The sequence below is a fragment of the Hyperolius riggenbachi genome, chromosome 6 (genome assembly GCF_040937935.1).
Source record: "Hyperolius riggenbachi isolate aHypRig1 chromosome 6, aHypRig1.pri, whole genome shotgun sequence".
Taxonomy (NCBI): Eukaryota; Metazoa; Chordata; class Amphibia; order Anura; family Hyperoliidae; genus Hyperolius; species Hyperolius riggenbachi.
Genome location: NC_090651.1, coordinates 52,250,723 through 52,278,338, shown reverse-complemented (window position 1 = coordinate 52,278,338; position 27,616 = coordinate 52,250,723). Strand labels below are relative to the sequence as shown.

The following is a 27,616-nucleotide window of genomic DNA, read 5'->3' as shown; positions in this document are numbered from 1 at the left end:
TCGGACGCTACATAGAGACGCGTTATGCGTCTCTTGGTGTGCCGTTTTCGTTCAATACTGGTAGAACGAAAACGGCACATGCGTCCAAAGACTGTGGAGACCACGTGATCGGAACACTCCGCATCACGTGGTCCCGCCAGCCAATCGCCGCACAAATCTGCCGCTACAGGAAGTAAACACTGCATGTCACACAGTGCAGTGAATATTAATTAGCCATGTGGCTAGGAACAATAGCAGACTCTGCCCTCCTCCTCTCCTGCGCTGAGCATATGCAAACAGTCTAACACGGCTAAAACGCGTAAACCGCACAGTATGCAGCACTCTCAACAGACGTGCTGCGTTACAATGTAACGCAACGTGGGCACTGAACAGCCCATTGATTTTTCATTACTGTGAGTTGGGCTGCGTTACAGGCTGCGCTAACGTGCGCCTGTAACGTCCCACTGTGAAAGCAGCCTTAAGATGACATGGCCTTGATTTGTAGCATTTAATTGCAGGATCTGCAACAAGATGCCACTGTCGCCCAGACATTTAGAGACATGTCTAGAATGGCCAACAGATTAGTCTTGCCCAGAGTTAAAAACACTAAGCAAAGCAGAATCATTTCTTATTCTTGAAATCCACGTTACCATGGTCACATCCCCAGCTGTGATCGGTGACATCTGAGGTCACCGCTGATGCCAACCTACATTATACATTAGCTTTGAGCAGCTCCAAGATGGTCAGGGAGATGCAAAGAATTCTGACTCTGATGCAGGTTTAGTGCAAATCCTGCAGCTTGGAACCAGAGCCAATCAGACGTACTCTTGTCAATTCTGATTGGTCCAGAATAGAGCTTCAGGTTTTACATTAAATTTGCAAGCAAACCAGAATTATTTGCTTCTTAATAGTCTTGACGATGCGCTCCATTTGCATCCCACGTCACTTCCATGCTTCCTTCAACCCAGAAGAACGAAGCATGGGAGGGACGTTGGAAGCGAATGGAGCGCATCATTTAAGGTGGACGAATTTGGCAAGTTAACCACCCTCAGCTGTAGTTACAACTAATCAACACAGATGATCATTACCAGCTTAGCACCAATAAAGAGCTAATAAAAACAGTTGGTTGGTGAAGGATCCCTGCTGGGCCCCTCTGGTGCAGTCGTTGCCTCTGCATCCCCTATTGCTACACCACCTCCCTAGTTAATAATTGGGTAGGTTTTCTGTCATAAGAGAGGAGTGGCTATAGCTGGCAATGCAGTCAGCTCTCCCCTTACCAGTAACTTGCAAGGGGCAGGATGTGGAGGCGGGGCTTAGTCTGCCAGGGAAGGGAGTCCAGAGATGAGGGACCTTAAGGTAGCTGCAAGCAGTTCATAGTGATGATCTGGGGACCTATCCTATGATCTACTGCAGTACAGAAAGTTTACATCTGCAGATTTTATAACACACACACACACACACACACACACACTTTAAAATATACCTGAAGTGACATGAGATAGACATGTGTATGTACAGTGCCTAGCACACAAATAACTATGCGGTGTTCCTTTTTTTTCCCTTTCTCAACCTGAAAGAGTTAAATATCAGGTATGTAAGTGGCTGACTCAGACAAGTAGTGACTACTACAGTGTGACCCTCACTGATGAGAAATTCCACTTTTTACCTCTTTCTTGCTCTCAGAAGCAATTTTCTGCTAGGAAAGTGTTTTATAGTTTTTCTTATCAGTGAGGGTCACACTGTAGTCACTTCCTGTCTGAGTCAGGACTGAGACAGCCACTTACATACCTTATATTTAACTTTTTCAGGCAGAGAAAGAAAAAAAAAAAAAAAAAGAAAAAAGGAACAGCATAGTTATTTTGTGCAAGGCACTGTACATACACATGTCTATCTCATGTCACTTCGGGTATCCTTTAAGGCAGAGGTCACGATTGTGAAAAACTGCAGCATTTTGCCACATGCAAAAACACAGGCATGCATTTAAAAGCACACAATAATGCACAGTCAGTTCATGTTCATAATTATGTATACAAAAAGTTTTGTAAAAAGTTGCATCAGTTTATAGATCCTCAGCGACAGCAGCCCACCCAACACCCTGTCAGACTGAACCACGTCTCCTTTAATCACATGGGCACACAGGGGTAAAGGCATAGGTATCTCAGCTTAAGCCATGCCTCACTGTTGATTGACAACTTGTCATGACTGACTCAGATGGGGAGGCTGCTGGATAGCAGCAAAGAGGAAATTTAGGAGCTATAAATTTGGTACAGCAAGTATTTTCCTTAAAAAGGAACCTGAAGTGAGAGGAATATGGAGGCTGCCATATTTATTTCCTTTTAAACAATACCAGCTGCCTGGCTGTCCTGCTAATCCTCTAACAAAAGATTAGCTGCATGCTTGTTTCAGGTCTGATTCAGACACTACTGCAGCCAAAAAGATCAGCAGAATAGCCAGGCGACGTGTACTGATTAAAAGTAAGATAAACATGCTGTCAGCCATACTCTCAGAAAAAAAAAAATTCATTTTGGCTGTGTATCTTGAAGCCAATCCTGACATAATTTCCTCCCTTAGTCTGTGCATCCTTGCTCGCCCTCCTCCCAGTCTTCAGACACTCCCACCCAGCTCTGCAGTAGACAGTGCATTGTCTCAGCATGTATTGGCCAATCAGAGAGGAACAGTTGTGTGGGAGGGGAAAACAAGAGGGAAAGAGGCTTCAGCCAATCAGGCTGCACTAGTTATGACTGACAAAAGTAAATAAGAAAAAAAGAAAACCCAGCATGCCCTGCAACTTCCTTTGTGCGGTAGATGTACCAAATACGAGCCAAGGAAACTGGGGAATGATGTTTTATGGAGAAGAAAAGTAAGAGTGATTTTTAACTTTTGGATTGCCTGGTTAGCAACCTTATTACTTGTTTACAAGATAAGAAAAAAGGAGGTTTTATTTTATGCCTGACAGTTACACTTTAAAGGCATTTGGTAGAAAACCTGAAGAAATTAGGGTTTTAAAGGGCAGCTGCCTAAGAATTATGGGGGCTGCCATGTTTTCTTAAAACTTGGCTATAATGCTTGGCTTGTCTAATATTGGTTTATTACAGCACTAAACCAAGACCATTCGGACTACAATGTGTAACAATCAATCCAGCAAGTGAAGCACATGAATTTATAAATATTTCACATCCCCAATATTAGTACTGAACATGATAAACATTCATATTAAAAATAAAAAAAGCTCTATACTTTACATTTAAAGTGAACCTTAAGTCAGGAAAAAAAAAAAAAAAAAAAAAAAAAAAAAATTTTACTCACCTGGGGCTTCTACCAGCCCCCTGCAGCAGTCCTGTGCCCTCGCAGTCACTCACTAATCCTCTGGTCCCCCGCTGCCAGCTAGTTTCGTTTTTGCCGACAGGCTCGTTAGGACTGGCCACGCGTAGCTTTTTCCACATTCCCGGCTGTAATTAGCGCAATTGCAGGCCGCAACACGTTAAAAAAATACGCGTTGCCGCATATCTATGCGTTCGTAATGCGGCAATGCATATTTTTGTACACGTTGCGGCCCGCAATAGCGCTAATTACAGTCAGGAATGCGGAAAAAGCTACGCGTGGCCAGTTCTGACAGGCCTGTCAGCAAAAACGAAACTAGCTGGCAGCGGGGGACCAGAGGATTAGCGAGTGGCTGCGAGGGCACAGGACTGCTGCAGGGGGCTGGTAGAAGCCCCAGGTGAGTAAAAAAAAAAAATTTTCTGGCTTAAGTGTCTCTTTAAGGTACAATCCCATCTATGTGCTACCAAAAAGTGCATCTATGCCATTTTTAATGTTGCCAACTCACATTCGTTTGTCTATTTCCCACATAAGGGCATGCAAGCACTTAGGTGTGACAAGCTTGTTAAACCACTTGCAATAAAAATAAAAACACATGAGAGCTCAACAGAAACAAATAAAATAACGCAAAACATGAACATGTAAGTTAATGTTTAATTTACAGCAACAAGTCCTTCCATCGTACCACTTTCCCAACATGCAAATATCACACAAAAACCTCTGTAAACTTTGCCATCAAACCACTCCCTGTGCATTGCAATAACCGAAACCCACTTGTCTGTCCCCCTTCTACGAGAGAATCAGCGTTTTGGTGCAGAAATGTGCTTAAAAAGACGGCCAACTGCAAAATGAAAAGTGGTGGAGCATGCGAAGGTCTTGCCTTCAAATAATGAGAGAAAGCTGAAGATGGTTACTAGGGTGTCCATGATGCCACAAAATTCCTGCCACCACTTTCAAGATCAAAAGTTAAACGCCTTCTATTTTAACATCTGAGAAGCTCGTGGAGAATGTGGTGGAGTCCATTGGTGCAAGTCCGCTCACATAATGGAGCATTTGCCTTTGAGCTTTTCCTTTTTCTTCTGTTGTTTGGACTTCTTCCCACCCACCTGAAGGCTAACAGTTCGCCTCTTCTCCAAGTTTAAAAGTTCCTGGAACAACTCCTGGACGTTGTAGTTAAGTTTGGCTGAAGTTTCCATGAAAGAGCACTTCCACTTGTTGGCTAAGCTCTCCCCTTCACTGGCCTGGACCTCTCGTAAAGACTCATCACTCTTGTTTCCTACCAACATAATGGGAATTTTCTGTGTGTCCCCTTTGATCTGGCAGATCTGTTCATAGATTGGCTGAAGCTCGGCCATGGACTGCTTGCTGCTCACGGAGTAAACCAAGATGAAAGCATGGCCTTTGGAGATGGACAACCGTTGCATGGCTGGAAACTGGTGGCTGCCCGTTGTGTCCGTGATCTGCAACGTGCAGATGTTCTTGTCGCAGCTGATGACCTGTCTGTAGGTATCTTCGATGGTCGGGATGTAAGTCTCCCTGAAAGTCCCTCTGACAAACCTGAGCACCAGAGAACTTTTACCAACTCCTGCTGCTCCGAACACGACCACCCGGTAGTCGTTACTTTGTTCTGGCATCTTTCCTTCAGGACTCTCACTTTTGTAAAGGCTCAAAAGGCTTCCGTTTTGAAGGCAATGGCTAGGGGGGAGTTACATACCGGGGTGGATTAGGCACCTGTTGAGCAAGAAAGAAAAAAAATTCAGTTGCCGTGCAAATAATTTTGTCAAGACGTATATAAATCCAAAAGCATAACACAGATCACCAGAGCATCAGTAGCAAATAATAGTCTGAGCACATCAAGAGAATATATTTGTGCTGTGTCAATATTCCCAGGAAGGCTGAAGCAACAAAGTGCTCGGAAGTGCCGAAAACCAAGATGTGACCGGTCCAGGCAACCAACTAATTGCATCCCCTGCTGGCTGTCGGTCACAGCATCACTTTCCTAGGATGGAGATGCTGGAAACACACACACACCGCTTACCTTGCCTGAGCATCTGCCTTGTGTCAGCCCTTCCTGCAGTCTGATCACTATGTCTCCTGCAGATGGTTCAGCTGCAGATGAAATCAGAAGCTCCCTCCCTTTTCTCTGTTTTTTTTTTCCTTTTTGTATTATTTGTATTGAGTGTTGCCTACAAGATTAGATTATTTGTGCCATCTAGTGGAGGCACTGAAGTTTCTCAGCCTGTTACAGATTAGCTAACGGCATTTAAACTGGATGGCTTGAGAGGCGGTTAAAACAGGTCAGGGATGTGAATGCCCCCCTAATGAGGGGTAAATCTGACTAAAATTTGGCATCAACAAATATAATTAAAAAGGACCATCATCACAAAAAATTATAAGGTTTTAAATACCTGTGCACACATTCATAGGAGACGTACATTTCTCTCAGATTAAAATGAACTATAAAATTACTTTTCTCAATAGCACAGTCAAAATCTGACAGAGTTTGGACTAGTCCATCTCCTTATGGGGGATTATAAGGGTTTGCTTTATTTTCAAAAACACTTACTGAACAGCAGTTGCTTGGTCCAAATGCCAAACTAGTGTGCAAACGAGTAGTGAGGCCTGGTCAGTGTCTTTTGCATAGATCCTTTCTAGGGACCACTTTTATTCTTTACAAAGGAGATACAGAGAACCCATCATTAAGAAATGGACTAGTCTAAAACCTGTCAGATCAGTAAGATTTTTATCACCTACTGTAAAGCAAAAGAATCATAGGGAAAAATAAATTCAGTGCATTTTTAATCAGGGAGAAATATACTTCTTATATAGTAGTCCTTTAAGAACTGTTAAAGTATAATTCCCAATACAGTACAAAAAACAAAAACATTTGCTATATGCAAGTTATGCAGGTGTCGTTTTCATAATGAGAGGATAATCTTACAGCCAGTTACGGTATAAAATTTTCCTAAAAAACTTTCAGGACTTTTAATTACTCTGAACAGTGATAAGAAAAACAGTACTTCCAATGCGATTAATTAGCAGCACAATCCAGAACACACCCCACAAAAAGCACACATGAATTTATTTATTTTTTTTGCACACTTATCAAGGGCTAATCAAGGAATTACAGCAGGCTGACACTCCCTTTTTGTTAGAAACCCACTGGAATAGCATAATTGATGAGTTTACATATTCACATAAAATAAAAATGTTAAAACAAAAATACTGCTTGTCAGGATACTGACAGCTTACAGTGAGGATTGACACATGCACAGTTCAGCATCGCGTCCTAAGGCCTGGTTCACACTTGCGGTTTTTGCAGACCGCAGCCGGGCCGCAAGGTCTGCAAACAGAACGGACGATTAAGTGTCCATTGTTAATCAATGGACCCGTGCGCACTCGTCTGTTCCTCCGGATCAGGTCTGCGGTCCGGAATTTTCCAACATGCTCCAATTTTCCGGACCGGTCCTCCGTCCACCGCCGCCGGACCGGATCCGGACAAGAAATCCAGCACAACAGCATCTGAGGGGAAACGGAAGTGCACAACACACTTCCGGATGAAAGCCGGACGTCCTACCCAACTTCCTGTGGGGTTCTCTATGGTGCAGACGGCCATGTGGATGTACTCAGCGCCGGACAGCCCCCAGCCTCTCCACAGCCACCCCAGAACACAGCGGAGGACGGAAGGACCCGACCATCCAGACGCAGGGCCCCGCGGGACGAGGAGGATGATGTCCGCACTGCAGGTTCTCCCCAAGAAGGACTCCAGCGCTTTTCCAGACCTTCCAGGCCCCTCTTTGAAAAACGGAAACAGATCCAGGACGCATGAAGAACGGAAGAAGATCCGGATGAAAACTGAACGTGACCTGACCGGATCCTGATGGCGAACGGGCCTGTGCCACCGGTAAGTATTTTATCAAAACGCAAGTGTCAACCGGGCGTAAGCAGTCGGACAAATGATAAGTAAAAACAAACCTGGCCAGGTGAGGGGGTTTCAGATGAAACCATGCTAACCTTGAGCTAGGGAAGACATCGACCTTGGAGACAGTAGATGCTTACTGGAAACATGAGTCACAGAATTCTTTTACCACTGGGCACAACCACCAGCAGTGAAGCTGGTCAAAGGTCAACATGCTCGGTTTGTACATCAGGGAGGGGGTTCTGTACCCTCATTCTGTCATAGCGGAATTGATGAAGGATTTGGCCAGACTCTCAAACATGGAATCCCAGTCATCCTGAGGCAATATACAGTTATTCTATCTGGATCCATCCTACAGTACCAAACCTCAGAATACATAATAGAGATCAGGCCAGGCCTGTGCATGTAGGAGTGGAACTCTGATAATAGGTAAGGCATTGATTTCCAACCACCATCTAAGACGAGGTCAAAAAGCACCTCAACTGGAGAAAATAAAAACTGAAAGTTTGGGAAAGCACACTTGGACCTGGTCTGATCCCAGGAGAGGGGGTTATCAAAAAGGAGATAGAATTTCAGACTACCTTGAGCTACCAGAGGCTGATGAAGTATGACAAACTCATCTAGAAAGCCAAGCTTGTGAAAGGCTAATTGTCTTGGCAGACCCTTCCAAGTGTTCAGGGATTCATTTTTAAGAAAGGAAAGGACAACTCTAAAACAGGGTGCTTAGTCTACAGAAAGGAGCTGACTGGGAAAGGAGGAGTTCAGAGTGGCCATTAGGTCAACCCATCTATTAGGATAGATGACCACTGCGCTAGCTGGGCCAGTCTGGAAGAATAGTAATACTATAGTCGTTTTTGGGCGTCCAGGCCACCCCTGGGTCTATTCATGACAGGCTCTGTCTCAATGATACAGGTCTGTTGGGGTGTCAGGATTAAATGCAATTCCTCCTGGCAGTTGATCACTCCCACCCACCCCTCAGAATTGAAGCTGTGGTGAGATTTTTTTCAAAATCGCCACCATGGCCCATCAGCGTTGCCATGGCTTACCCCCAGCTCAAACAGCCACAGCTTAATTGGTGGCTGCCAGAGCTGTGGGCAGATGTTTCCAAAGAGCTTCGGCAGACTCCAGAAACATGGAGAGTGAATGCGGTGGGGAAGAGGAGAGCGATAGGATGGAAGATCACAGCAAACCTTGCCCTTCCTAACTGAAAAATTCAAGCATAGCCAAAAGTTTCAAGGAGTGAGTCAGGTGACCAGGGGGAATGGACAACGCTCAGAGGTATGTGGAGTCAGCATGAACATACAGTGCATCCTGAAAGTAGTCATAGCACATCACTTTTTCCACATTTTGTCATGTTACAGCCTTATTCCCAAATGGATTAAATACATTTTTCCTCAGAATTCTACACACACCCCATAAGTACAACATAAAAAAAGGTTTGAGGTTTTGGAAACGCATAAAAAAAAAAAAAAAAAAAAAAAAAAAAAAAGTACATAAGTATTCACAGCCTTTGTCATCATGAAACTCAAAATTGAGCTTAGGTGCATCCCGTTAACAGCCCGATCATACTTGAGGGTAGGAACACAGTAGGCAGAGTTGCATATGCGTTTTCCACGATGTGCTATGGAAAACGCATATGCGATTCTACCTAGTGTGTTCCTACCCCGAGAGGTTTCTGCAGCTTAAATGGAGTCCACCTGTGGTAAATTCCGTTGATTGGGCACGATTTGAAAATGCACAAACCTCGATATAAAAAAGGTCCCGCAAGTGACAGTCCAGAGCACAAACTGAGCATAAAGTCAAAGAAATTTTCTGTAGACCTCCGAGAACAAGTTCAAAACCACCAGGACTCTTCCTAGAGCTGGCCGGAGAAGGGAGGAGAAGGGCCTCAATCAGGGAAGTGACCAAGAACCCAAGGGTCACTCTGTAAGAGCTCCAGAGGTCCCCGGTGGAGACCATCACACCTGTATGATAGAGTGGCCAGACAGAAGCCGCTCCTTAGTAAAAAGGCACATGGCAGCCCGTCTGGAGTTTGCTAAAAAAGTCACCTGAAGGACTCCGACCACGAGAAACAAAATTCTCTGGTCTGATGAGACAAAGATTAAACTAGGCGTCACATTTGGAGGAAACCAGGCACTGCTCATCATCAGGCCAATGCCATCCCTACAGTGAAGTATGGTGGCGGCAGCATCATGTTGTGGAGAGGTTTTTCAGCGGCAGGAACTGTGAGACTAGTCAGGATAAAAGGAACGATAACTGCAGCATTGTACATGTACATCCTGGATGAAAACCTGCTCCGGAGCTTTCTTGAACTCAAGACTGGGATGACTGTTCATCTTTCAGCCGGACAACTACCCTAAGTACACAGCCAAGATATCAAAGAAGTGGCTTCAGGACTATTCTGAATGTCCTTGAGTGGCCCAGCCACAGCCCAAACTTGAATCAGATTGAACATCTCTGGAGAGATCTTAAAATGGCTGTGCACCGACGGTTCCCATCCAACCAGGAACGCTGTGGCCTTGATCCCTGCGGAACCCCCAGGGGACAGCAGGAGGAAGATTAAAAGGCTAAAATTTTAAAAACTTGCTTGATTTACCTGTCTGATACGAAGGCGCTAAGGTGTGTGACAAGCCAAACTCGCAGACCTGACACTTCCACTGATCCGCTCCCTTCAGTACTGTCGCTTTATACAAAGCTGTGAATAAAGGAAGATATTGAGGCAGAACTGTGCTCTGGAATTTTCCTAGGAAACACGACTTCCTCTTCGAGTCTCCTGACAATTTGAAGAGATCCCCTGACATGTGAAAGCTGATTTACAGATCCATAAATAATACAACACTCATCTCTGCTGACGCTGCACTTCCCTGACGCACATGCAGGCGCGAGCTGTGAGCCTTCAAACGGGATGCTCTTCCGACTACCCACCTGCCCAGCAATGACTCACACATTCAGGGAAGGAGAGGTTCGCTGTGATGAATACATTTTTAGGAAACCCTGAGGATACTTAAAGAGAACCTGAACTGAAAAGTCAACATAGCCATACACAGGTCCATACTTACCTCCTGTGTAGTCTACTCCTCAATCTCTTTCTCCTCTCCTGCATCCCATTTGTCCACTGTGATCAATGGATTTCTCCATACTCCATTTTAAAAATGGCCATTAACCCATAATAGCAGTGGCGTAGCTAAGGAGCTGTGGGCCCCGATGCAAGTTTTACAATGGGGCCCCCCAAGCACTCTATACATAACAATTGATACGGCGCACCAAAACCTGCCAATGGCAACTACAGTGTCAGAGGTGCAAAAAGGGGATGAGGAACAGTTTGTTAATGATTACCACTATTCAAAGTATCTATAGAAGTGATTATTATGAGCACAGGACCAATAGAGAGCTAATACTGAAGTTGAGGGAGGGCCCTTCGGGGCCCCTCTGGCCCAAGGGCCCCGATGCGGTCGCAAACTCTGCAACCCCTATTGCTACGCCCCTGCATAATAGCTTCCTGGAGAGCACACTGTTAAACTGTAATATTACCAACTTGTGCCATAGGGAAACATGGACATTACCTTACATATTCAGTTGTAACTGCCAGCTGCTAATATACAACGGACAGCAACTGGTATATTTCAGTTCTGACAAAATATTGTTAGAACTGGAAGGGATCACTGTAAGAATAAAATAATGAGCTTCTGAGAGGAACGGAGGGTGAGGCAAGTATGTAAAATTCATTTGCAGCTATGTCATGTGTTTATTTTAAATAATTTTACCCGCTTGGAGGTTTCCTTTAACCACTTAAGTACCAGCAGTCTCTGCCCCCTTAAGGACCAGAGACTGCTGGTACAGAGACGACAGAATCCCGACGAATCGCCGTGCATACACGCCGCCATTCGCCATCACCACCGCACGCCGGGATCCTCCTAACAGCCACTCTGCCGTCTCTATGACGGCAGAGTCACGTGAGCCGGTCAGGAGCCACTTTCATTGGCTCCTGACCGTGTCTATCAATGTAAGCCAATGGGAGTGGCTTACATTGATAGACACAGCCAGGAGCCAATGAAATCGGCTCCTGACCGGCTCACAGGGCTCTGCCTGTCTATGAGCTGCGATGAGAGAAGTCTTACTTACCTGGGGCATCTACCAGCCCCCTGCAGCCATCCCGCGCGTAAAATTTTACACATTAAACCCGTATCGCGTAAAAATGTACTTGTTGTCTGCAATAGCTTCCTGCACTAGTAGGAATGCGTAAAACCGTACGCATGGCAGCCCGGCCGACTCCCAGTCAGCAAAGACTAAACTAGCTGGCAGCGGGGGACCGGAGGAGCCATGAGTGACTGCAGGGCACAGGATGGCTGCAGGGGGCTGGTAGATGCCCCAGGTAAGTAAAACTTTTTTTTTTTTTTTTACAGTTAATGTTCCCTTTAAGTAGTTAAAGAGGAATCCCAGACAAAAGCTCAAAATGGAGGAGGGCACAGGGAAGGGCAGAGGCTCAAAGGTGCCAGCCTGTGGGCGCAGAGCCAAGCTGGCACACAGTCAACCCCCTCAATTCACGAGTTGAGTGCGAGCATTTACTCACCTCTCTTGTACTGAGATCTCTCACATCTGCTATCTATTCCGGGGTTGAGGGGGGGGGGGGGGGGGGAAGATACCGGATATTTGAGGTAGATCTGGCTACCAAGATGGCCTGATTTCAGGCAAGGCTACAAAGACCATGGCCTAGGGCACCAAAAAGCAAGGGGCGGGAAGCGGGCTGGCACACTCATGGAGTCAAGCTGCCAAACATGTAAACTACAGCAGTCTGGCAAGTTTCTGGGATTCAGGGAATGAAGAGGCAGCAAATGTGGGCAGCTTACTGTCTGTGACCCAAACTGTCACTCATCACCGTCTGCAACTGTTCAAGTCCCACTCTGCCCTCACCCAGCTCAGAGCCGGATTTAACATAAGGCATGTGCCTAAAGGTGCCCGATAGTGGAAAGGCGACTCCAATCCCTCTCCGTGCGTTTCCCTCTTGCCTTCCCGATGCATGAATCCCAAGAGTATCATAAATGTGATGTTACTAACCCAGCTCTTGGCATTCCACTGATGATCTCCCTTCAGTCGAGGGCCCCTCTAGCTACTTAATATGGAGGGTACCTCTGGCTACAGGGAAACCTTCAGTGGAGGTTTGTAGGGTCATAGAGCGCAAAGTTTAGGGTGCCCGGACGTCTGTGCCTATAGGCTCCTGTGAGGCAAATCCAGGCCTGACCTAGCTCCTACCTAAAGCTGGACGCAGGTCTGGCTACCTATAGTGGTGATGGGGTGGAGAGGGCCCTACCCAATACTGAGGGGGGGGGGGGGGGAAGACACATCTACTGCTTTTACTAGGATGGGTACAATTTTTTTTTTGAAAGGGGGGGGGGGGGGGGGGAGGGGTAAGAACAGCAAGGGAAGCCTAGGATCCAAGTATATAACCGGTTTCAAATAGAAACGAGACGCAAAGAGATCAATGACATGCCCGCTTGTTTACTACTGACTCCATCAACACTATCCATTATCACGAATGGGCACCAATCAAGTGTGCCTGACTTATTAGAAGAAAAAAATAAAATCTGTTCAGCAACGGTAAATTCAGTGGCTGCATAGCGCTCTCCTGCGTTGAGCAGCACAACACTAGCGAATCGGTCAATTCTCCAATTTATCTCATCTAGATTAAGTGGGCTAGCTAGATGGTAGAATCAGTCACTACTACTCGACTGTTTGCCATATTATCCCATTATTAACAAGCACTAGGATCATTTCTTCTGCATGGATAATCCAGTGCGAAGCACATAACTGATCAGGTGATTGATGTGACGTCTACATTTCTGATTGGGCAGTGAGAATCAGGCCACACAGAGAGAAAAGGGGGCCAGGAACACTAGTCATCTATTAAAGAAGTCCTAGGAGATCGATCATCTCTACAGACAGTCTAATCCTGGATTTTAGGGATTTTAGGCCTACTTTACAAATATGTACTTTCCGCACGCTTCAACCGTCTATCTGCTGGGGAGTGAGTGGAACGCAACTGAATGACAGCGTGTGAGCGGCTGACACACTGATTACCGCGCAGCAGAAAATTGCCATGTGTCACTTCTAGTGGGTGTACTGCCCACTCAGAGGACGGGCGCCACACCACGGCCTGACAGGCTGTCAACTGCCCCTGTGAAAAGGCCTTAGCATGCGACTCCTTTACAGTCATGAGAAACTCTGCTCTGATTAGAAACCCATTAAGTCACATGGCAAGGGTTTTTTTTTAGTTAAAGAAATATTTTTTAAAAGTTATTTTTCAGTGCTAAATAGAAAACAAACAAAACAAGAATTCCCAATTTAAGAGAACCACTATTGCAAAGAATTGTAAAATGTAATAAAATACATGTAAACACAAAGAAGAAGGTTTCTGTTTTACAGAGTAAAATGATCTATAAAATTACCGTACTTTTCTCCTTTAACTGACATTCATCTGCAGATCAAGCAATCATCCGCAGATCTGAAAATCCATCCTGGCGGATCTGATCTGCAGATGAATGTCAGTTAAATAATCTGTGTATGATGATCTGCAGATCTCATAGACTATCATTGCAATTTGCAGGAACGGATTTTTGGCAGGAACAGATCTTTTGCAGATACTGATCTTTTGTGTCTGTACAGCATCTGTGTGTGCAGCATCTTGCAAAGATTTTTTCCTGATGTGGAGTTCAGCTCCATAGAAAAGACTGTGTAGAGTATGGCTCTCATACTACAGGAAGGGTGGTAAGATTGGTCTGTGATCTTTCAGTTTCCAAAGACTATAGTCTGATGTGTGTATGAGCCTTAAGCCTCCAGACTTCATTAAAGTCAATGGGATGCGGAATATATCACCTACTACTTGTAGGTGATAAAAAAAAAAAAAATAAAAAAAAAAAAAAAATCGGTAAATAACGACGAAATGATGCGCCTGAACATTTGAGAATTGATTTTTTTATTGCGGAAAATACCGACTTTTGCGGAAATTTTTCCGCATGAATCCCGCACTTTTACCGCACTTTTTCCGCATGCGGAAAACATGCGGAACATTTTGAGAATGTCAACTTGACGGTATTTTGGTCGCAAACTTCCCGCATGTACTTACCGCATGCGGGAAGTCTTTGAGAATAGAGCCCATTGTGGCTAGTTACATGCTTTGGGGTTCTCACTTTAGAGCTTCCACCAACTATCTAATCAGGACCAGTACTAAATTACAAAAAAAAAGACCCCCCCCCCCCCCCCCCCCAAACAGCAATCCCCCAGTTTGCACCTTTGGAATTGCCAGCACTGGATCCGATCAGTAGACCGTCAATAAAGGGAACCGAAACTGAGAAGGATATGGATTTTTCCTTTTAAAATACTACCAGTTGCCTGGCAGTCCTGCTCATCCCCTGCCTCTAATACTTTCAGCCACAGCCCCTCAGCAAGCATGCAGATAAGGTGCTCTGACTGAAGTCAGGCTGGATTAGCTGCATGCTTGTTTCAGGTGTGTGATTCAGCCACTACTGCAGCCAAAGACATCAGCAGGAGAGTCAGGCAACTGGTATTGTTTGTATGCAAACAGCCATATCCCTCTCAGTTTAGGTTCCCTTTAAGCTGTTGTTGAAATCAAACATGCTACGTTACTAATCAGACATCATTCGATTTGTCACATTACTGTTGGGGACAGTGTTGTGTGCTACGGAGTACGTAGCTACTCCTAACAGAAATATAAATTAGATAGCGATGCCCGCAGCAGAGGGGGGGGGGGGTTAACTTACCTATGCCGCCATGTTCCACTCGCAGTCCACTACTTCCTCCTTCTGGGATTGAAAGAGGAAGTAGTGAAGTTAAATAGGTTGCATTGGCTATAGGCAGTAGAATTGGTAAGTAAACATCCCCCCTCCTAATTTAACGTTCTATTACGAGTAGCTGTGTACTCATAGGGCACAGCACTAGTCGGGGGAATCACTCTTTTTTTTTTTAACAACGATAATCAAGCGTGTGTATGAAGCTTTAGAGGCCTAAAGCCTGGTACACCCATCCAATTTTGATTGGACCAATCACACCACCTTCATGTGATACAGAAGCCAACATATTTTGAATACTATGAACAGATTGGCCTCTATTCACAATACCATGTGCGCTACAGAAGTTTGCAGCAACAAAATTACCGACAGCGACCATTTTTTTATCCACATTCACAAAAACGAATAAAGGTTGGTAAAATAGTGAGATAACATGGGGGTAAAAGTGCAAAAAAAGTCAAACGTTCGTTAAAAATGCGCAATAACTGCGGGGAATATAGTTTTATGAGCAAAACTGCCAAAGTCTAGCAAGCAGTGCCAGGTACTTACAGGTGTTAAAATAAAAATTGGTAGTTCACGATAAGTCAGTGCATTTTTTTCAATATAAAGGTTTTGGTTCTTTTGCGGAATTTAAGTCCAAAATAATTTCTTACCAACACGTTACCGCACTTTTATCACTTTTTTCCACATTCTTTCCAAATGCAGTAATTTCAGACGGAAAAAAAAACAACTGTTAATAACTGAGGTCGTACCTCAGTCAGTATTTTTCCGCCATTTTTTTGTTACCGAATGAGGTCATTCATCGAGAATAGAGGCCAATGGGCTCTATTCACAATCATTTTCCGCATGCGGAAAACTACTTGTAGGAAATTTGCGACCAAAATAAGGCCATGTTAACATTCACAACTTTTCCCACATGCGTAAAAGTGCGCAAATGATGCAGAAAATTACCGCAAAAGATACAAGTTCACAATTATTTGTACCGATTTTTTAATCACCTGGAAGTAGTGATAGATTAGCTTCCCATTGACTTACTTGGAGTCTGGAGGCCTTTAAGAGGAACTCCAGTGAAAATAATGTAATAAAAAAAGTGCTTCATTTTTACAATAATTATGTATAAATTATTTAGTCATTGTTTGCCCAGTGTTCTCCCCAGAATTTTTTTCCAGCCGGGTGGCATGAAATAGTAGCCGGGTGGCATGAAAAAGCAGCCGGGTGGGACGAGATGAAAATGCAGGGCAACTCTGCTTACAGCATAGGAGGAGGTGAGGAGGTGAGCCGATGACAGCCGGGTGGTCACCAAATCTAGCCGGGTGGAGCACCCGGCTAAAAGAGCCTGGGGAGAACAATGCCCATTGTAAAATATTTTAAATCCCTGATTTACATTCTGACATTACATGGTAACATGTTTACTATTGGCAGGTGATGTAGCTGCTGCTTGCCGTTTTGGCAGTTGGAAACAGCTGTAAACAGCTATTTCCCACAATGCATAAAGGTTCACAGACAGGAAACTGCCAAGAGTACTTCTCAGAATTTCTCTGTGGGAGGGGTTTCACCACAATATCAGCCATACAGCGCCCCCTGATGGTCTGTTTGTGAAACTGCAGCTACTGATTGGGATAAAGTTCAATTCTTGGTCAGAGTTTCTCTTTAATTGCTGTGTTTGCTGGACTTAGAACAATTTTAGAGGGGACAATTTTTTAATGCTTTTTCCCGCATGTTTATCGCAGGTTTAATGCCCGTTTACGCCTGTTACCACACTTTTCCCGGATAATATACCTGCATGCGGAAAAACTTTAGTGAAGGTGGAAAAAAAAATGCGGACATTAGCCCTGCCGGTAATTTAGCAGAAAAAAAATCCTTTACCACATGCCTGATTGTGACTAGAGCCCACTGTGTAGGTAAGCTCTCATACTACATGGAGGTGGTAAAACTGGTCAGTGATTGGCCAGTCATAATTGAAACGGTCTACCAGGTTTAATGCTGGGACTACACAATGAAGGTTTTTTTTGGCAGATCTACTTTAAGATTGATTTTCCGATCGATTTCCATCCATTTCTATGAGAAAATTGATCAGAAAAATGATCTAAATCAGATCGGACCTGTCGGAAATTATCTGTCGAGCCATCTATCTGCCCCCCAAAAAAATCCCATGGTGTATTCTCAGTATAAGGCTGCATACATACATACAATTTTGATTGGCCAATTTTACCACCTCCATATAGCATGAGAGCTTATCTACACAATCCGTTAATATTCAAAATCTCTTGGCCTTCATACTACATGGAAGTGTTAAAACTGGCCACTAATCTAGTTTAGAGGAGCCAGCAGGAAACCATATAGGCAAATTCCACTAATGTGATTAGGTGAACAGCACCCTCTCAAACTGCTAGGTTTCACATAGGTTGTAATAAACCACACCCACACTATTCAGCCAATCACAATGCTTCGTGCTGTAGAGGGAGCTGTGATTGGAGAACTGTTCCCTATGAGGTGTCCGGATGGTCCCCTAAACTAGACAAAACCGCCAAAAATTACATATAGTCAAAATTTGCAGCCCATCTCAATTAATTTGCATGACAGCTTGATTTAACTAATTAAACAGTCTGGTAAATGAATCCCATACCTCCCAACTGAGATGAGAAAGAGGGACACTTAAGCCACACCACTAATCACACATACCACTAAGATTTCATAAGAAAAATATGTTTTATATCCTGGTTCATTTTCCTTTATTTTAACATTTTAAAATATATAAATTTAAAGGATAGGAATAAAGTTTAGAGTCAATCACATTTTTTTAGTAGAGAAACATACATACATTTTTTTTTTCTTTTTACATAGAAAGAGGGATGAAGTCCTGAAAGAGGGACAAATGAGGAGGAAACAGGGACAGAGGGACAGGGCTCCGAAAGAGGGACTGTTGGGAGCTATGGAATCCTAATCTTTCTAAAATTGATTTAGCCCTGTGTAAGTTTTCCACCCAGCCTCCACTAATTCCATTAATAGACAGAAAAAAAAAAAACAAATCTAGCAAGTCAAATTGTACATCACATGTCTAGCAGGCAGATAACAATGGACAGAAGTCAACAGCTGATGACTATATTTATGTATTACTGCTTGGTGACATGATCTACCAGGGGTGTAGCTGGTACAGACACCCCCCTCTGTGGCTGCAATGAGTAGATTCTTGTAGTTCCCAGCTGGAACTAGAGGATGAGGACATGTGACAATATAACAGTCACAGCAGTCTCTCTCCATCCATGTGATACTCCACAGAGCAAAGCGACCAGAGGGTGCATCCCTACTACAACTACTACCCCCACCATTACTACTACTATCATGCCCCTCCTATCTATGCTGCCCTTGCTTTCAGACCCACCTATACAAAAACAGCACCAGCAACACTTACCTGTGCGGATCAGTCAATCTCTAAATACAATCTGCAGGGTGGAACATCCTCCAGCAAACACCCAGGGTGGGGCAGAACCACTGTGCTGCTATTCCACAGGGGGGAGCAGGATGAGGACAAGCCAGCTACATCCACTATCAATTATTCCTTTCACTCAGCAAGATGAGTCATTGCAAATAGCCCAGGCCAAGCTGCCATTATTCTAATAAGAGCCATGGCCTGGGCACCTGCAGGCTGCAGCCTTCAGTGGGAGTAGGGGGAAGGATCCCCCCCACTTTTCATTCATTTTTTGCGCAAGTGGTACGGCCCATTCATGCAGCTGCAGATGGAGAGTGAGTTAACCCCTTGGGCGCTGGAGGAGAGCGGAGGCGTGAAAGAGAAGGGTTGGTAAGCAGATGGCTCAGCTGAAGGGGTTAATGTAGCAGTGGTGGAAAACACAGGCCAGGCAGGTCCCTGGAGCAGCAGTCACAAAGGCTGCTTGTTATTCATGTGTTATTGCCAGCATGTGTTGTAGAGTGTGCAGGTAGTAGGGGAGGGAGCTCTGCCTTGGTCCAGAGTCTGGCAACCTGCTCTGTGTACTATCCTAACCGCTGATGGCAGATGGGCTTCCTGTTACCTGAAGGTGACCTCTACTGGGTACACAATATCATATTCAGCAATCCTTACTTGTAAACAGGTTGGAGTATTCTCTAAAGGTGCCCATTCATGATACAATTTTTAATGGATGTTTGACCTTCCAATCAATAAGATTGGATGGTGTCGATGGTGCCAACCAACATCAAGCAATCAATTTATCCATCGTATTATCTGTTTTGCAGATTGATCTTATCTAAAATGATCGTATTTGTTATGTTTTTAATCATATTTAGGGGTCCAATCCAGGGGCGTAACCAGAAATAACTGGGCACCCCTTTGAAACTTTGGATGGGGCATCCTACCCCCCTCCCTCCCCCTCGCTTTTTGCACAGGTATACTGAGAACCTATGTTATTCAATTGGCTAGTGCATACTTCAAGGCAGGGGCGTAACTAGAAATCACTGGGCCCCCCAGCGAAACTTTGGATGGGGCCTCCTACCCCCCTCTCTTTGGCCTAGTGCACACCGGAGCGTTTCCGCTGCGGTTTGCGATCTGCTTGCGGGTGCGGATCCGCTAGGGTAATGTATTTCAATGGGCTGGTGCACACCAGAGCGGGAGGCGTTTTGCAGAAACGCATACTCCCGGGCTGCTGCAGATTTTGGATTGCGGATGCGTTTCTGCCTCAATGTTAAGTATAGGAAAACCGCAAACCGCTCTGAAAAATGGCACTTCAGAGCGGTTTGCCAGGCGTTTTTTGTTACAGTAGCTGTTCAGTAACAGCTTTACTGTAACAATACATGAAATCTACTATACCAAAACCGCAAACCGCTAGCTGAAACGCTGCAGAAAAATAAGAAAAAGCGTTTCAAAATCTGCTAGCATTTTGCGGATCTGCTAGCGGTTTTTGGTGTGCACTAGGCCTTTCTGCACAGGTATACTGAGAACTTATGTTATTCAATTGGCTAGTGCATACTTGAAGGTGTCTTCCCCATGCATACTTTGTATAACTCCTTATCAATGGCTGAGCCGATGCAATCATTAGAACAATTGTGCAGAGAACAGGAAGCTTTTTCTCTCCATGCCCTTAAGGTGGGTACACACGTCAGATAAAGGTCTTTGGAAAATGAAAGATCACAGACCAATTTTACCCCCTTTCATGTAGTATGAGAGCCATACTCTACACCAAGGGTCTCAAACTCGCGGCCCGCGGGCCATTTGCGGCCCTCGATACAATATTTTGTGGCCCTCGCTGACAAAAGCTTCCTTATAGTTCACTTCAGTGCTCCCAAGTAATCCGCCGCATCCCCGCCGCTAAACGAGGGCTGCAGAGCCCCCAAATCGCCCGGGGGAGGCAATCCGCCGGCATTTCCTGGAAGGGGCAGAGCTTTCAGCTTCAGCTCTGCCCCTCCTGACATCAATCGCCGCATGGATCGCCGCCTCTCCCCGCCCCTCTCTGTGAAGGAAGAGTGAGAGGGGCTGGCAGAGGCGGCAATGCGCCGCGATTGTGAAATTCCTTATGCGGCCCAGCCTCATCCTGACTTTGCCTCCTGCGGCCCCCCAGGTAAATTGAGTTTGAGACCCCTGCTCTACACAGTCTATTCTATGGAGCTGCACTCCCCATCAGATAAAAATCTTTGCAAGATGCTGCACACAAGGATGCTGTACACCTGCAACAGATCAGTAGAGATGTCACGAACCTCCGATTTTCGGAGGGGTTCGCGAACTTCCGCTGAAGGTTCGGTTCGCGAACCGCTATAGACTTCAATGTGGAGGCGAACTTTGAAAAATAGAAAAAATTATGCTGGCCAGAAAAGTGACGGAAAACATGTTTCAAGGGGTCTAACACCTGGAGGGGGGCATGGATGAGTGGGATAGACACCAAAAGCCCCGGGGAAAAAATCTGGATTTGACGCAAAGCAGCGTTTTAAGGGCAGAAATCACATTGAATGCTAAATTGCAGGCCTAAAGTGCTTTCGAACATCTTGCATGTGTATACATCAATCAGGGAGTGCAATTAGAGTTCTGCTTCACACTGACACCCCAAACTCACTGTGTAACACACCACAAACAGCTGTTTGCGTAGTGACGGCCGTGCTGGGCTGGTGCGCACCATGGCCAGAGTGCAGGCTGTGGCAGTTTTTCAGCCTATATGGTCGCCGGGCTGTGGTAGCTCAATGATAGAACAACAGTGACTGTCCAGCTGTTCGAATTTGGTCTGTCCACAATGAAGCAATGACCTTATTATCTTCTTGTATGTAGGTAGGCATAGGTAGGTGCCTCAGTAGTTAGCTAGGCATAGGTAGGAGACCCAGTATAGGTAGGTGGCATAGGTAGGAGTCCCAGTAGTTAGCTAGGCATAGGTAGGAGACCCAGTATAGGTAGGTAGGCATAGTTAGGAGTCCCAGTATAGGTAGGTAGGCATAGGTAGGAGTCCCAGTATAGGTAGGTAGGCATAGGTAGGTGCCTCAGTAGTTAGCTAGGCATAGGTAGGAGTCCCAGTATAGGTAGGTAGGCATAGGTAGGTGCCTCAGTAGTTAGCTAGGCATAGGTAGGTGCCTCAGTAGTTAGCTAGGCATAGGTAGGAAACCGAGTATAGGTAGGTAGGCATAGGTAGGTGTCCCAGTAGTTAGCTAGGCATAGGTAGGAGTCCCAGTATAGGTAAGTAGGCATAGGTAGGTCCCCTAGTATAGGTAGGTAGGTAGATGTCCCCGTATAGGTAAGTAGGTGCCCCAGTAGTTAGGTAAGCATAGGTAGGTGTCCCAGTATAGATAGTTAGGCAGGGCCTGGCTGGCTCAGTAATAACAATTACCAAGGTCCAGCTGCAACAGATAGGGCTGTATAATGTCAGTGAGCAACACACAAAAAAAACACATCAGGAAACATTATCTCTCAAAAGAGAGCTGAGGGGTGCTATTTTAGCAATAACAATCATCCAGGAGCAAGCCAAGAGCCTAACTAATCTTTCCCTAGGAGAACAAGTCTGCAGCAGCTGTCCCTAGTCTGTCTCTAGCAGGCACACGAGTGAGTGTAATGGCCGGCAAACCTGCCTTATATCAGGGGGGGGGGGGGGGCTCCAGGGCTTAGTGTAGCCTGAATGGCTACAATGTGCCTGCTGACTGTGATGCAGAGGGTCAAAGTTGACCCTCATAGTGCATTATGGGGCGAATCGAACTTCCGCAAAAGTTCGCCTGGTGCAGGAGAACACAAACCCCCAAAGTTCGCCTGGAACAGTTTGCCGGCGAATCGTTCGTTACATCTCTACAGATCAGTATCTGCAAAAGATCTGTTCCTGCAAAAGATCTATTCCTGCAAAACGCATTCATAGTCTATGATATCTGCAGATCTCATACACACCTTGTTTAATGGACAATTATCTGTAGATCAGATCCACCAAGTTGGATCTTCAGATCGGCAGATAACTGTCTGATCTGCAGATGAATGTCCATTAAACAAGCTGTGTATGGGATCTGCAGATGTCATAGACTATGAATGCATTTTGCAGGAATGGATCTTTTGCAGGGATTGGTCTTTTGCAGACACTGATCTGTTGCATGTGTACAGCATCTTTGTGTGCAGCATCTTGCAAAGATTTCTATCTGATGGGGAGTTCAGCTCCATAGAATAGACTGTGTAGAGCAGGGGTCTCAAACTCAATTTACCTGGGGGCTGCAGGAGGCAAAGTCAGGATGAGGCTGGGCCGCATAAGGGATTTCATGTGTCCCCGCCGCGAAACGAGGGCTGCAGAGCCCCCAAATCGCCCGGAGGGCAATCCGCCGGCATTTCCTGGAAGGGGCAGAGCTTTCAGCTTTAGCTCTGCCCCTCCTGACGTCAATCGCGGCGGATTGCCGCCTCTGCCCGCCCCTTCCACTCTTCCTTCACAGAGAGGGGCGGGGAGAGGCGGCGATTGACGTCAGGAGGGGTAGAGCTACATCTGGAAGCTCTGCTCCTCAGTGCATTCGTGGATGTTTGCCCGGGGGATTTGGGGGCTCTGCAGCCCTCGTTTATCAGCGGATTACTTGGGAGCACTGAAGCGAACTATAAGGTAAAGTTGGCAAAAATAGTTCGCTTCCGTGTCTCTTTTACTTTTGCCAGCGGGGGCCACAAAATATTGTATCGAGGGCCGCGAGTTTGAGACCCCTGGTAGAGTATGGCTCTCATACTACATGAAAGGGGGTAAAATTGGTCTGTGATCTTTCATTTTCCAAAGACTTTTATCTGACGTGTGTACCCACCTTAAGTTGTCAGCCTCTCAGGACAGGGAAAAGAAAGTCTTCCCCCCACAGGGCCCCCTGCGGCGGCATCCCTTGCAGGGTCTATTGCAGGGGTCAGGAACCTTTTTGGCTGAGAGAGCCATAAACGCCACATATTTTACAATGTAATTTCATGAGAGCCATACAATATGTTTCAAACTGGGACAGTAGGGCTCACGTCCCTGATGCCATGGTGATGTGTATACAGTTGATACGCTGGGCAGCGGAAGTGTCAGACACGTCTTCAGCCTCTCTTGGGTTTCAGCAACATCAGCAATTTCCCCGAGAGTCAGACAGGAGAAATACCGACTAACAGCTTGTACAATTAGCTAGCTGACTAGAGGGTTCATTCACTTTGTAGGACGAGATCCCCACACTTTGACCCAATAGGCTGCCTGTCAAGTGACAGGCAGCCTATTGGGCCAATCAAAGTGCAGGAATCTGTCTCTACAAAGTCACTGGACCTGACGGGGTCCAGAGTGGGACAATTGGAGCAGCTGTTCATTTTGGGGTAGCGCGAGTAAGTTAGTAGTTCATGCTTGAGCAGTGTAGCTTAGTGAATCATACCCTACTGATTTGTCTGTGAGCCAGATACAGCCATCAAAAGAGCCAGATCTGGCTCCCGAGCCTTAGGCTCCCTACCCCTGCTCTATTGTAACGCCCCGGGTACAATCGATGAGTTCCGAGTCATTCCTTCCGATCGCAATTATTGCATCAGAAGTTCAATCATTTGCTGAAATTCTATAATTAATGGGCACCTTGACCTCCCTAACGGTATGATTATTTCCAGATATTAGGTTCTGAAAGCGGTGCAATTTTTTTACACGCTTTTATGCTCAACACACACCATACAATCTTGGTTCTACAGATTTACCAAATCTCTGTAGTATAAGGGCCAACAGATTGAAAATACCTTGAATGATTGATTGGATAAGCTCTTATACTACATGAAAGTGGTAAGATTGAACAACCAAGATTGTATGGTGTGTGTTGAGCCTTAGACCCTAAAAATCATACCGCTAGATAGATCTGCGGCAGCCCTGCACATTACACACCTCCCATGGATCCAGCTTGGGGTTACCGCTCTGCGCTGCGGATTTCCATCCCAAGCCTGACTCAGGATTATCGCTAAGGAGGTACAACCAGGGTCGAATTACCATAAGGCACTGTAGGCACGTGCCTACAGGCGCCTGATGATAGAAAGGTGTCTCACTTCCCTCCCCTAGTGCCTCCCTCCTTCCTTAACTATGTAGAGTCCCAAGCAGAGCATGAGAGGTTACTCACCCGGATCTCGGCATTCCATGACGAGATCTCCCTTCATTCAGGGGCACCACTAGCTAAAAAGGGTAAAAAAGGTACCTCTGGCTACCTAATATTAAGGGGCACCTGTAGCTAATAATGATGGGCAAGGGAAGTAAGGGAGAAGTGACAGCTGGGACAGCCAGCACACTTGTAGTGCAGTTTGGTGGGGGTTTGTAGGTTCATTGATGATGAAGTCTAATATGCCAGGACATCTGTGCCGATAGGCTCCTGTGATGTAAACCCAAGCCTGAGTACAACTGATGTAAAAAGGATATGGAGGCTGCCATGTTTATTTCCTTTTAAGCAATACCAGTTGCCTGGCTATCCTGCTGATCCTCTGCCTCGACTAATACCTTTAGCCATAGACCCTGAACAAGCACGGCTGTGTTGTCACTGAGGAATTAAGGACGTATATTTATAAAATAGGTGTGCTGAATCAACCACAAATTGTCCCCTGGTGAAAACTGTCTTTGTCTTCTTGAGCCCTGAGATGTGAGAACAGGTTATCTGGGTTTGGGGTCGTTGAATTTGGCATGGCCAGCCAGTGTCAGCATAATAATCCTTGTTTCTTTTGAGTACCTTGGGCATGCAGCACGATTTTTGGTGGCGTCAACTAGAGATGGCCCGAACGGTTTGCCGGCGAACAGGGGTTCGTTTCGCGGCGAACACATAGCGAGTTCGACCGGCCCCTTATACTACATCATTGGGCTAAACTTTGACCTTCTACATCACAGTCAGCAGACACATGGCAGCTAATGAGGCTGCACTCCCTCCTAGACCCCCCAGCGTTGGCCATTTTATCACTCTGTCTGCTGCCTGCTTTACTGAGAGAAGGGAGAGACATTGGCTATCATTCATAAAGCATTTCCGCATGCGGAAATGCTTAATACCGCTGACTTTACCGAACACTCAGCAAAATCCCCATTCATAAAGGCTCTTTCCGCATGAAAAGCTGACATTCCCGTGCAGAGCGATACATTTCCGCCTTGTGCGGAGTTTTTCTAGATTAATCTAGAAAAAGTAAGAAACACATCCATTCATAAAGATTAGAGCAAGCGGTATCCGGAAGGAAAATACCGCTTGCTCGGCAGTAGCGATATGCGGGCGGATTACATGTAAATGAATGGGACGGACCTCCCAAGCAGCATCAGACAGAGGAGCGCACGGAGGGAATCGGGCAGCTTTTATGTTTCCGCATGTCTTCCGCCACGCTACCGCCAGCTTCCTCCAGAAAACCTCCGCACTTGTATCGCAACAGGCAACTTCTTTATGAATGACCACCCAGAAGTCTTAATTACCGGTTGTGGAGAAGAACGGTGTTTTCCCGCACTACCGACTGGTAGAGTTGGGCCGAACGGTTCGCCTGCGAACGGTTCCACGCGAACTTCGGTGGTTCGCGTCCCGCAGGCGAACCTTTGCGGAAGTTCGGTTCGCCCCATAATGCACATGGAGGGTCAACTTTGACCCTCTACATCACAGTCAGCAGGCCCAGTGTAGCCAATTAGGCTACACTAGCCCCTGGAGCCCCACCCCCCCTTATATAAGGCAGGCAGCGGCGGCCATTACGGTCACTCGTGTGCTGCCTGCGTTAGTGAGAGTAGGGCGAGCTGCTGCAGACTGTCTCTCAGGGAAAGATTAGTTAGGCTTAACTTGTTCCTGTCTGGCTGCATACCTGTTCTGTGAACCCACCACTGCATACCTGTGCTGTGAACCCACCACTGCATACCTGTGCTGTGAACCCACCACTGCATACCTGTGCTGTGAACCCACCACTGCATACCTGTGCTGTGAACCCACCACTGCATACCTGTTCAGTGAACCCACCACTGCATACCTGTGCTGTGAACCCACCACTGCATACCTGTTCAGTGAACCTGCCACTGCATACCTGTTCTGTTCAGTGGACCCGCCACTGTATACCTGTTCATTGAACCCACCACTGCATACCTGTGCTGTGAACCCACCACTGCATACCTGTTCTGTGAACCCACCACTGCATACCTGTGCTGTGAACCCACCACTGCATACCTGTGCTGTGAACCCACCACTGCATACCTGTTCTGTTCAGTGGACCCGCCACTGTATACCTGTTCATTGAACCCACCACTGCATACCTGTGCTGTGAACCCACCACTGCATACCTGTTCTGTGAACCCACCACTGCATACCTGTTCTGTGAACCCACCACTGCATACCTGTTCAGTGAACCTGCCACTGCATACCTGTTCTGTTCAGTGGACCCGCCACTGTATACCTGTTCATTGAACCCACCACTGCATACCTGTGCTGTGAACCCACCACTGCATACCTGTTCTGTGAACCCACCACTGCATACCTGTGCTGTGAACCCACCACTGCATACCTGTTCAGTGAACCTGCCACTGCATACCTGTTCTGTTCAGTGGATCCACCACTGTATACCTGTGCTGTGAACCCACCACTGCATACCTGTGCTGTGAACCCACCACTGCATACCTGTTCTGTGAACCCACCACTGCATACCTGTTCTGTGAACCCACCACTGCATACCTGTTCAGTGAACCTGCCACTGCATACCTGTTCTGTTCAGTGGACCCGCCACTGTATACCTGTTCAGTGAACCCGCCACTGCATACCTGTTCTGTTCAGTGGACCCGCCACTGTATACCTGTTCAGTGAACCCACCACTGCATACCTGTTCTGTTCAGTGGACCCGCCACTGTATACCTGTTCAGTGAACCCACCACTGCATACCTGTTGTGTTCAGTGAACCTGCCACTGCATACCTGTTCTGTGAACCCGCCACTGTATACCTGTTCTGTTTAGTGAACCCGCCACTGTATACCTGTTCTGTTTAGTGAACCCGCCACTGCATACCTGTTCTGTTCAGTGGACCCGCCACTGTATACCTGTTCAGTGAACCCGCCACTGCATACCTGTTCTGTTCAGTGGACCCGCCACTGTATACCTGTTCAGTGAACCCGCCACTGTATACCTGTTCTGTTTAGTGAACCCACCACTGCATACCTGTTCTGTTCAGTGGACCCGCCACTGTATACCTGTTCTGTGAACCCGCCAC

At 46.1% G+C, this 27,616-nt stretch overlaps 1 protein-coding gene across 3 annotated transcripts; it reads right to left on the bottom strand.

Annotated features, from left to right (window-relative positions):
- Nucleotides 1-3,931: 3,931 nt before the first annotated feature.
- DIRAS3 (DIRAS family GTPase 3) lies at nt 3,932-18,518 on the bottom strand. Of its 3 annotated transcripts, none has more exons than XM_068242478.1 (2): nt 18,431-18,518; nt 3,932-5,028 (listed from the first exon to the last, which is right to left on the bottom strand). In XM_068242478.1, exon 2 carries the CDS (start codon nt 4,929-4,931, stop codon nt 4,335-4,337), a length of 597 nt encoding a protein of 198 aa, XP_068098579.1. In that variant the 5' UTR covers nt 4,932-5,028; nt 18,431-18,518; the 3' UTR covers nt 3,932-4,334. The 3 variants fall into 3 exon arrangements, with proteins under 3 accessions (XP_068098579.1, XP_068098580.1, XP_068098578.1); XM_068242479.1 differs by lacking the exon at nt 18,431-18,518 and adding an exon at nt 16,416-16,449; XM_068242477.1 differs by lacking the exon at nt 18,431-18,518 and adding an exon at nt 5,336-5,527.
- Nucleotides 18,519-27,616: the final 9,098 nt, after the last annotated feature.